This window comes from Coturnix japonica, chromosome 22 (assembly GCF_054131305.1).
Source record: "Coturnix japonica strain WE chromosome 22, WE-NBRP24, whole genome shotgun sequence".
Lineage (NCBI taxonomy): Eukaryota > Metazoa > Chordata > Aves > Galliformes > Phasianidae > Coturnix > Coturnix japonica.
The window spans coordinates 1,002,501-1,014,339 of NC_140684.1; the positions used below are offsets into that span (position 1 = coordinate 1,002,501).

At 48.0% G+C, this 11,839-nt stretch overlaps 2 protein-coding genes across 2 annotated transcripts; both read left to right on the top strand.

Annotated features, from left to right (window-relative positions):
* The first annotated feature begins 3,578 nt into the window (after positions 1-3,578).
* On the top strand, positions 3,579-5,120 carry LOC146757364 (uncharacterized). Its single transcript, XM_085521809.1, has one exon. The coding sequence runs from the start codon at positions 3,579-3,581 to the stop codon at positions 5,064-5,066; it is 1,488 nt and encodes a 495-aa protein (XP_085377935.1). The 3' UTR covers positions 5,067-5,120.
* Positions 5,121-8,438: 3,318 nt separating this feature from the next.
* LOC146757365 (uncharacterized) lies at positions 8,439-10,719 on the top strand. Its single transcript, XM_085521810.1, has one exon. The coding sequence runs from the start codon at positions 8,490-8,492 to the stop codon at positions 10,179-10,181; it is 1,692 nt and encodes a 563-aa protein (XP_085377936.1). The 5' UTR covers positions 8,439-8,489; the 3' UTR covers positions 10,182-10,719.
* Positions 10,720-11,839: the final 1,120 nt, after the last annotated feature.

Below are 11,839 nucleotides of genomic sequence, written 5' to 3' on the forward strand. Positions count from 1 at the left end.
CTCCCCCCGAGCTCTCCCCCGCTACGTCGGTCTGCCGCCGGTCCGGTCCGCCTCCGGGTCCGGGACCGTCCGTTCAATCGCCTCGCCGCCGCAGGGGCGTGCAAGCGGCGCGTGGCTCCGGCGGGCGGCTTCGGTCCCGCGCGGGCGGGGCGGTCTGAGCCGCGCGTTTCCTCCCGGGCGCAGCTGCCGCCGGGCGCCGGGTTACAAAGGGAAACCCCGGGCCCCGGGAGGAGGGCGAGGTGGCGGCGGCGGATGGATGACTTAGCACGGAGACGGGCTTGCGGGACCGCCCCACGCAGGACCTCCCGTGGGGGGAGCCACTGTGTACCCGGCTCCGAGCGTCTCCGGGGGGGGTGTGGGGGTGTAAGGGGGGGGGCACGGCGTCGGCGGCTAGGGGTCGCAGCCTATGCGGCTCGACTAGGTCGGCACGGTCTACCCGGCTCCGAGCGGGCCGTGGTGCTCGGCGGCGGCTGCTAGAGGTCGCTGCCTAAGCGTCTCGACTAGGTCGGCACGGTCTACCCGGCTCCGAGCGGGCCGTGGTGCTCGGTGGCGGCGGGTAGGGGTCGCTGCCTATGCGGCTCGTCTAGGTCGGCACGGTCTACCCGGCTCCGAGCGGGCCGTGGTGCTCGGCGGCGGCCGCTAGGGGTCGCTGCCTATGCGGCTCGTCTAGGTCGGCACGGTCTACCCGGCTCCGAGCGGGCCGTGGTGCTCGGCGGCGGCGGGTAGGGGTCGCTGCCTATGCGGCTCGACTAGGTCGGCACGGTCTACCCGGCTCCGAGCGGGCCGTGGTGCTCGGCGTCGGCGGCTAGGGGTCGCTGCCTATGCGGCTCGACTAGGTCGGCACGGTCTACCCGGCTCCGAGCGGGCCGTGGTGCTCGGCGGCGGCGGCTAGGGGTCGCTGCCCGTGCGGCTTGCGTGTAGCTGCCAGGTCTACCCGCTTTCGGCTAGGCTTTGCCGCCCTGTGAGATGGGGGGCGCTAAAGCTCCGGAGCTTGCTGGGGGGGCGTTGTAGTTTCTTACCTACCGTTACGTCGACGTAGAACGCCGCTTACCCTCGGCGCCGCTGCCGGTAGACGGCGCCGTTCTTTTCCGAAGCAGTTTTTTCTTACGCCTTCCGTTTTCGTCTGCAGGAGCGAGCGCGTGCTCGTCTCCAGAGGCGGCAACGAGCGGGCGCAGGCGAGCGCGGTTGAGCGCCGGGCTGTGGAGTTTTTCGGTTGCGGCTTCCCGCCGCTCTTTCGCCATCCCTCGCTACACGGCCTACCCGCAGTCCGGATTTCCGGCTCGAACGGACCCCGCTCAAGTGTGCCGGCACGGTCCAACCGCTCCCGGCGGGCACCGCTCGGCTCGGACGTTCCTCGGAATCAGCCAAATGTCGCTCCCGTGGCGTCTCCGCAGGCAAAAACGCATAGCCGGCGCCGCAAAGCTCGCGAGCTGCACCGAGCCGGGGAAACCGTGCCATGGAGCAGCTGTGGGGCTGATGTGGGTGAGATCTATGGGGTAGGAGCTGCTGTGCGGCTGATGTGGGTCAGATCTATGGGCAGGAGCTGATGTAGGGAAGATTTGGGCCTGATCTATGGGTTAGGAACTGCTGTGGTTCAGATCTATGGGGCAGGAGAAGCTGTGGGGCACATGTGGGTCAGATCTATGGGTTAGGTGCTGCTTTGGGGAAAATGTGGGTCAGATCTATGGGGCAGGAGCTGCTGTGGGTCAGATTTGGGTCAGATCTATGGGGCAGGAGCTGCTGTGGGGCTGCTGTGGGTCAGATTTATGAGTCAGGAGCTGCTGTTTGGCTGATGTGGGTCAGATCTATGGGGCAGGAGCTGCTGTGGGGCATATGTGGGTCAGATCTATATGGCAGGAGCTGCTGTGGGGCACATGTGGGTCAGACCTATGGGGCAGGAGCTGCAGAGGGGATGATGTAGGTCAGATCTATGGGGCAGGAGTTGCTGTGGGGCAGATGAGGGACATATCTATGGTGCAAAATCTGCTGTTGGACTGATGTGGGTCAGATCTATGAGTTTGGAGCTGCTGTGGGGCACATGTGGGTCAGATCTATGGGCCAGGAGCTGCTGCGGGGCTGATTTGGGTCAGATCTATGGGTCAGCAGCTGCTGTGGGTCAGATGTGGGTCAGATCTATGGGGCAGGAGCTGCTGTGGGGCAGATGTGGGTCAGATCTATGGGGCAGGAGCAGCTCTGGGGCTGATACGGTTAAGATCTATGGAGCAGGAGATGCTATGGGTCTGATGAGGGTAAGATCTATGGGGCAGGAGCTGCAGTGGGTCTGATGTGGGTCAGATCTATGGGGCAGGATCTCCTGTGGGGCTTATGTGGGTCAAATCAATGGGGCAGAGCTGCTCTGGGGTACATGTGGGTCAGATCTATGGAGCAGGAGCTGCTGTGGGGCAAATTTGAATCAGATCTATAGGGCAGGAGCTGCTGTGGGTCAGATCTATGGGCAGGAGCTGCTCTGGGGCACATGTGAGTTAGATCTATGGGGTAGGAGATGGTGTGGGGCAGATTTGGGTCAGATGTATGGGTCAGGAGCTGCTGTGTGGCTGATGTTGGTCAGATCTATGGGGCATCGGCTGCTGTGGGTCTGATCTACGGGATTGGAGCTGCAGTGGAGCACATGTGGGTCAGATCTATGGGGTAGAAGCTGCTGTGGGGCTGACGTGGGTCATATCTATAAGGCAGGAGCTGCTGTGGGGCTGACTTGGGTCAGATCTATGGGGCAGGAGCTGCTGTGGGGCTGCTGTGGGTCAGATCTATGGGGCAGGAGCTGCTGTGGGGCATATGTGGGTCAGTGTTAGGGAAAATGGTAAATTTCTCAACCAATATGCTACTCATGTATCCCCTGTATAGCCCTGAACCATGACCCATGTAGGGGTGTTAGAGTATTGTGAAGTTATGAAACAGCAGATGTAGACAATAATAGTGCTGACATTGCTATTTAGTAGTTACTCAGTTAAAATGTATAGTTTAACCATAAGACAGATGGAATGGACTGGTCTAGCCCGGATGGCTCGGATGAAAGAAGATAATGAGTTTTTGGACAAGTTCAAAAGAAGAGTAACACGTGAAGCATGAAGCCTGGGCCTAGGATGAAACACGAGAAAGAAGGACTGAAGATGTATTGATTAATCACGAGAAATGAATAACATAAATGATGTAATGTTTACCTAATCATATAAATATAGGACTTTTGTAAAGCTTAAGGGTCATTCACTAGGAGTGACCCAAGCTCTGTATGCATGTTTCACCTGAGCACTGAGCTTGTTAATAAAATCAACCCTGGAGTACCCATGAGTTCGAGTCTCGACCTGGTTCCTTTCTGCAACAGTTTGGCACCCCAGATGGGACTCTAGGCGTTGATTGGGGTAAGTGCCTAAATTTTTTATTATATCCAGGGGGAAGTGCATCCACTCTTATAAGGGTTCGAGTCCTATTTTTGGGGTTCGAGTCCCCGAGGCCTATTATTTTTGGGGGGTTTGGGGTTCTATTTTTCTGAGGTTTATTTTCCTCATTACAGAGTGGCTGCAATTCTCACTAGACCTTGGATTTCTATTTGGAGAATAGTTATGGGGGGATCGCCGTCTATAACTAAGGGTTCACCCTTAGAGGAAATTTTGTGTAACTGGAGTAAGACTGAAGGAGTTGTGGGGTTAAAAAAGAAGCGAGTGATCACTCTGTGTCAGGATGACTGGCCATTCTTAACCCGGGTTCGTGGGGCTGGTCCCGACGAAGTATGGCCACCTGAGGGGACGTTTGATGATAAACGTCTTGCTACCATGCGGCGAATACTCCAAGATAGAAATCCTTATCAAATGGATTATTTATATGTGTGGATAAATTGGGCTGATAAAAGAAATCAAATTAAGTTGGGGAAGGCTACTAGTAAAACTGAATTATTAGCATATTTTGATGAATTACATCAGGGTGGGTATAATTCTGATCGGGAAAAAGATGAAAATAATAAAGAAGTGGGGCAGTATCCGATGACTATTGAATTTCATTCTAATCCGAGGGTTGGTCCTGATACCAGCCCTGATGTACCACCTCTATTAGCAGCAGCAGTACATCAGCCTTGGAAACCGGGAGATTTGATGCTATGGCAAGAGAAAATGCCGCGTTTACGAGAAGATGCAGAAAAATGTGCTAAGATGTTGTCTAGTATTTTCAGAGATTATAAACCTAATTGGGAGGACATACAGACTCTGTTACAGGAATTATTTACTGTAGAAGAGAGAGAGAAGATCATGGCTAAGGATAGAGAGTTATCAAATACTAATCCAGGAAGACCTGTATGGCCCATAGCTGATCCGAAATGGAATATTGTTAGACAGGATGAGCTTCAGGCTTGGAGAACGGCTACACAGGGTTTGCTAGAGGCTGTAAGCCAGTGTGTCGAGCGGGTTACTAACTGGTCCAAAGTACAGGAATGTCAGCAACGGTTGGATGAACATCCCAGTGATTATTGGCATAGACTCCGTTCTGTTTTACTTAAGTATGGGGGTATGACGGAGCAGACTTTTCAAGAGCCGCTTGCGATTAGTGTGTTTGTAAATCAGGCTGCACCCGATATTAATAAGTATTTTAAGAAACATATGCCGGGATGGCAGGCAGAGGGGTTGCAAAAAATATTATCTGTTGCTACGTTTGTATACAATGGGCGAGATCAGGAGAGACAGGAGAAAATGCAAAAAGAGAAGGATGAGGAGCGGAAGCGACAGGAACGAGAGAGACAGACCGAGAGGAAACGTGAGAGGCAGGAAAAACGAGAAGATATGGCCTTTTTGGCAGCTGCGATTGCTCAGTCGGCTCAACAGAATAGGTGGCAAAATGCTAGAGGCAGAGGTAGAGGAAATCGGGGAAGGAGACGAGGATTTCCACCCCAGATTGGTGGAGAAATTGTATGTTATTGGTGTGGAGATTTTGGACATATGCAGCGAGAATGCCCCCTCAGACCTCGACCTTTTCTAACCCCCCAGGGTTATCCGGTGACAGACGCATCTGGGCCTCATATAGATTCAGGAGTGGGAGGCTTGCGACGAACTCACTCGCAATAACAGGAGGATGGCTGTTACTCTGAGTCCAGAAGGTCATGTAATCGCAGAAGTAGATGGGCTAGAAGTTACATTCTTAGTGGATACAGGAGCAACTTTAAGTTTGTTAAATTTTGATTTGCCTGAAAAATCACTGGAAACTGTTACTATCAAGGGAGTTTTAGGGGTAGAAGAGAAATACTTGAGTAAACCACTGCCTGTAACCTTGTCAGGACGGATGACATGGGCACAGTTTGTTATTTCACCCACTTCTCCAATATCCCTATTAGGAAGAGATGTCCTCCGAGAACTAGGCACTAAATTAGATTCAAAAGGGATGAAACTTTACTTTTTGGGGAATGTACTAGCTGTAGAAAGGGAACAGAAACAGAAAATTGAAATTCCAGATGACTTAATAGACATAACCTCAGGTTTGTGGAGTCATAGTAGTAAGGATATAGGATTTTTGAAATCTGCAAAACCAGTGGTAATCAAGACAAAAGCTGGTCCACCCCCCTCAATTAAACAGTACCCGATTGCGACAGAAGCATTACCTAGTTTAAAGAAACAAATTCAGTATTTTATTGATGAAGGGATATTGAGACCCATTATTAGTCCATATAATACTCCTATTCTGCCTGTTTCTAAAAATAGAAAGGATGAGGACGGGAACCCTGAATATCGTTTTGTACAAGATTTAAGAGCAATTAATGAACATGTTGAAGCCCTGCACCCTGTAGTTCCTGACCCTTCACTAATATTAACTGAAATACCAGAATGGTCCAGGTGGTATACTGTAATGGATCTGACGGGAGCTTTCTTTAGTATACCTATTGCTGAGGAAAGCCAAGAGATCTTTGCTTTCACATGGGAAGGGAAACAGTTAACATGGACTCGATTACCTCAGGGGTTTATGAGTTCACCAACTTTGTTCTCACAGATTTTGAAAAATGATTTAAAGGATGTTATTTATCTCAAAAATCTGTGTTGGTTCAATATGTTGATGATTTACTTATTGCTAGTGCAACAAAAGAAGCTTGCATAGAAGACACAAAGTATTTATGTAATAAATTGTATGAAAAAGGACATAAAGTCTCCCTTTCCAAATTGCAGTTTTGTAAGCCTGAGGTAAAGTATTTAGGGTATGTATTAGCTTCAGGGGTAAGGAAAATTGATCCAGAACGAATTAATGCTATACAAGCAGTACCTAGGCCAATCACAAAGAAACAGATGAGGGCATTTTTAGGACAGGCTGGATTTTGCCGACCATGGATTATAGGGTATAGTGAAATTGTTAAACCTCTACAAGAAGCTACTAAGGACCAGGCCATCGAACCGATACCATGGACTGATGAAATGCAGCAAGCTTTCCAGGCTATTAAACAGGCGCTGGTATCCGCACCGGCTTTGGGACTGCCCGACTATGGTAAGCCGTTTACCTTATATGTTACCGAATCAAGAGGAATTGCAAAAGGAGTTTTAGTTCAAAAATTTGGACCTTACGAGCGGCCTGTCGCCTATTACTCACAGTCATTAGATCCTGTTGTGAGGGGAACTCCCTATTGCATTCGGGCTGTGGCTGCAGCGGCAGAACTCACCGAGAAAGTCCGGACCATTGTCTTGGGACATCCCCTGGTTGTAAAGGTTCCGCATGAAATAGAAATCTTGCTTAAAAGGTATGCAGAAAAATCCCTTTCTCCACAGCGCGCTCACTGCTACGAAGTCATTTTGCTCCTAGCTGATAATATCACCTTAGAGCGATCAAAACCTTTGAATCCAGCCACCTTACTCCCTGATTCAACTGGAGAACAAAATAAACACGATTGTGTGCAGGTGATTCACTCAGTCTCACGACCGAGGGAAGACTTAAAGGATGAGCCATTAACAGAGCCTGAGTTAAACTTGTTTACTGACAGTTCTAGTTATTACATTGCAGGAAAGCGATACACCGGATTTGCTGTGACAACTGAGACGACTGTTCTTCTAGCAGAATCTCTCCCAAGCGGGTTGGGAGCACAAGGAGCAGAACTTATTGCGCTCTGTAGAGCGGCACGATTAGCACGCGGCAAGAAGGTAAATATATACACGGACTCAAAGTATGCTTTTGGAATTTGCCATGCTATCGGCATGCTCTGGAGAGAGCGAGGCTTTCTGACCTCTGCAGGGAGAAGAATAGCTCACGGTGAGCTAATAAATGACCTATTACTGGCTATACAAGAACCACGAGAGATTGCTATAGTTTACATACCTGCACACAGCTCTAAAAAACATGCGTTAGCAAAAGGAAACCAACTTGCAGATGCGGCAGCTAGAGCAGCTGCTGTGCACCCTAATTATAGTGTTCCTATTATGACTGTACAAACTATACCACTGCTATCGGACCCTAAGACACTTTATACAGAAATGAATAAAGAGGAACTGGAGGTGTGGATGCGTATGGGAGCTGTTCAAAAGGATGGGATTTGGATGATTGGTAATAAACCTATGTTACCGCATAAATATTTGCTAACTTTGGTAAGGTGGTATCATGATAGAAGCCATGGTGGTCCAGGAAATATTGCAAATCAGATTGATCGTTTGTGGATAGCACCGGGAGTATATGCGGCAGCTAGACGAATTGCTGCAGGATGTGAAATATGTCAAAAGTATGGGATAACCAGACCCAGGATGGAAGAAGGGAAGAGACCTCCAGCTGAATATCCTTTTCAGAAACTTCAAATTGACTTTGCTGAAATGCCACCAGTATTGGGATTTAAATATATGTTAGTTATTGTGGATCATTTGTCTGGCTGGGTGGAAGCATTTCCTACATGAAAGAATGATACAAAAACTGTGATTAAAATTCTGTTACGAGACTTAATTCCAAGGTACGGAGTCCCAGAAGAAATAGACTCAGACAGGGGAACACATTTTGTTTCCTCAATGATGGCCAAATTGTCAAAGACACTGGGAATTACTATGGCGGCACATACACCGTATCATCCACAGTCGTCCGGAAAGGTAGAGAGAATGAATAGGACTATTAAAGATAGATTAGGCAAAGTAATGTCACAAACAGGACTCAAATGGCCAGATGCATTACCTTTAGTCTTATGGGATTTGAGAACATCCCCTAGGGAGCCTTTAAAAATTAGTCCAGCTGAGGTTTTATTTGGGAGAGTAGTGGCAGTACCAGGAACATATGTCTCAGCAAAAACTGCACTTTTGGAAGGGGAAGAGAATATTACTCAATATTTGTTGTATTTACAAGATTCTTTTAAGCGAATTCAGCAATATGCTTATTGTTATCAAGGATTACCAAGAGATGTTAAAGTACATGATATTATTCCAGGAGATGGTAATAGTGAAAGTGTTTAAACGGAAACATAAAATGGAGCCCAAATGGAAAGGGCCCTATTGTGTGTTGTTAACTTCTCTTTATGCTATCAAGGTCAAGGGTAAAGAGGCATGGATCCATCATACTCATGTGAAAAAGGTCTCTGCATCCTTTTCTTCCTCGTCTGCATAGCCTCAGGACATCGGTACCAGTATGAATTCTCCTTTCGTGACATTTTGACTGGACATCAGGTAACTTTGAAAACGAAAGAGGTTTCTACGACTCAGCGTGAATTCATCATAGAAGGAGAAAGAAATACTGACTTATTACAACTCAACAATGTCCGAACCCCTTTTGGCACATTTCGATGGTATATCCCCGGTAGTACTCGAGCTAATTTTAGTTTTTGCATTAGAGCACGATTTTCTTATCCTTCATACCCCAGAGTACCTCCTCCTCGGCTCCGAGCGGTATGGGTTAACCATAATATTAATTTTAGAGAACCAAGCAGTGGTACTGGAATCTGGTGTGTGGGTATGCTCCCCGGCTTCAACAATTCGTGCTGTCATAAATTCTCCATTGCGTACCCTCGGGACGGGTTTAAATTAGTTCATACACATTGGCAAGAGGTAAAATGGGGACCTATGTCCTGGCATGACACAAGTAGCCATACTCAGCAGATGAGACACCGAAGGTCTTTACAGCCACATGTCTCTTATGAATTAGGCCACTATCGTTATTGGACAGATAATTCTCATGTATCAATAATGCAATCGTTTGCCCAGAATCTAAATGTCAGTGATTGTTGGATTTGTTCAGCCTTACCTAGATCAGTAGCACATGGAGTAAATTTGATTGGTATCCCTATTCATGTTAATACTACTATTGGTCATATTTGGAATACAACAATATTAAGAAGTAATTTTACCAATCATACTTTATCATTGGCTCATACACGATTGGAGAACAATACTTATATTCATTGTGTTGAAAATCGTGATTCTACTGGAACCTATTTGGGAAATTGGACTTTACGATGTGATAATCTCACTGCTATTAAAAACAGAAATCAATTAATTTTGAGTCTCCCAGGAGCCTATTGGCTGTGTGGAGAACATGCGTACAAAATTTTACCCAAAAAGTGGCGAGGAAGATGCACTTTAGGCCTAGTTGTACCCGATATGGAAATCATTCCCAGAGAAATAAATGGAACGTTATGGCATAGGTCTTTCTATGGACGTACTAAAAGAACTATTTTAAATCCTTTAATTGAACGACCAACAGGATTCCATGCATTTGTGCGTTGGTTTATACCTGGTTTAGGTGTTAGCGAACTGGAAAAAGCAATACTGAATGTGTCAGGGGAGGTGGAAAAGTTAGCTAATGCAACGGCTTATGGCTTATTAACTATACAAGGCGAGCTTACAAACTTATCTAAAGTAGTTTTGCAAAATAGAGTGGCACTAGATATGCTTTTAGCTTCGCAAGGGGGAGTGTGTACTGTATTGAATGCTAGTTGCTGTATGTATGTTGATCAAACTGGAGAATTATTAACTGATGTTGGGAAAATATGGGAAGTAAGTAAGACGATGCAAGAAATACAGGATGATACTCGATGGGGTTTTTCTGAAACATGGCATTGGCTGACATCCTGGTTGCCAAATCTTTCTGCTATTGCTAAGAAAATTATCTTGATTATAATTGTTGTGATTGTTCTGATTGTTATTGTTTATGTACTAATACAATGCTGTATGCGAATGGGGTCTGCTTTAACTGTAAAGGCACCACCGCCACCTAAGATAGTTTTTGGTGGATATCAGTAGAATACTTGGGAAAGTAGCAATTAGAAAAGGGGGGACTGTTAGGGAAAATGGTAAATTTCTCAACCAATATGCTACTCATGTATCCCCTGTATAGCCCTGAACCATGACCCATGTAGGGGTGTTAGAGTATTGTGAAGTTATGAAACAGCAGAGGTAGACAATAATAATGCTGACATTGCTATTTAGTAGTTAATCAGTTAAAATGTATAGTTTAACCATAAGACAGATGGAATGGACTGGTCTAGCCCGGATGGCTCGGATGAAAGAAGATAATGAGTTTTTGGACAAGTTCAAAAGAAGAGTAACACGTGAAGCATGAAGCCTGGGCCTAGGATGAAACACGAGAAAGAAGGACTGAAGATGTATTGATTAATCACGAGAAATGAATAACATAAATGATGTAATGTTTACCTAATCATATAAATATAGGACGTTTGTAAAGCTTAAGGGTCATTCACTAGGAGTGACCCAAGCTCTGTATGCATGTTTCACCTGAGCACTGAGCTTGTTAATAAAATCAACCCTGGAGTACCCACGAGTTCGAGTCTCGACCTGGTTCCTTTCTGCAACAGTCAGATCTATATGGCAGGAGCTGCTGTGGGGCACATGTAGGTCAGACCTAAGGGGCAGGAGCTGCAGAGGGGATGATGTAGGTCAGATCTATGGGGCAGGAGCTGCTGTGGGGATGATGTGGGTCAGATCTATGGGGCAGGAGATGCTGTGGGTCAGATCTATGGGGCAGGAGCTGCTGTGCGGAACATGTGGGTCAGGTCTATGGGGCAGGAGCTGCTGTGGGGCAGATGTGGGTCAGATCTATGGGTCAGCAGCTGCTGTGGGTCTGATGTGGGTCAGATCTATGGGGCAGGAGCACCTGTGCGTCTGATGTGGGTCAGATCTATGGGGCAGGAGCTGCTGTGGGGCTGATGTGGGTCAGATCTATGGGGAAGACCTGCTGTTGGTCTGATCAATGGGGCAGGAGCAGCAGTGGGGCAGATTTGGGTAAGATCTATAAGGCAGGAGCAGCTGTGGGGCTGATGTGGGTCAGATCTATGGTGCAGGAGCTGCTGTGGGGCAGATGTGGGTCAGATCTATGGGGCAGGAGCTGCTGTGGCTGATGTGGGTCAGTTCTATGGGGCAGGAGATGCTGTGAGTCAGGTGTATGAGGCAGGAGCTGCTGTGGGGCAGATGGGGGTCAGATCTATGGGGCAGGAGATGCTGTGGAGCAGATGTGGGTCAGATCTATGGGGCAGGAGCTGCTGTGGGGCTGTTGTGGGTCAGATCTATAGGGCAGGAGCTGCAGGGGGCTGATGTGGGTCAGATCTATGGGCAGGATCTCCTGTGGGTTGATGTGGGTCAAATCAATGGGGCAGAGCTGCTCTGGGGCACATCTGGGTCTGATCTATGGAGCAGGAGCAGCTGTGGGACAGATTTGAATCAGATCTATAGGGCAGGAGCTGCAGTGGGGCTGATGTGGGTAAGATCTATGGGGCAGGATCTCCTGTGGGGCTGATGTGGGTCAAATCAATGGGGCAGAGCTGCTCTGGGGCACATGTGGGTCAGATCTATGGAGCAGGAGCTGCTGTGGGGCAGATTTGAATCAGATCTATGGGGCAGGAGCTGCTGTGGGTCAGATCTATGGGCAGGAGCTGCTGTGGGGC

Excerpts from the sequence above, each read along its gene's own strand:
- LOC146757365 (XM_085521810.1), top strand. The coding sequence starts at position 8,490 with ATGGATCCATCATACTCATGTGAAAAAGGTCTCTGCATCCTTTTCTTC.
- LOC146757364 (XM_085521809.1), top strand. The coding sequence starts at position 3,579 with ATGGGGGGATCGCCGTCTATAACTAAGGGTTCACCCTTAGAGGAAATT.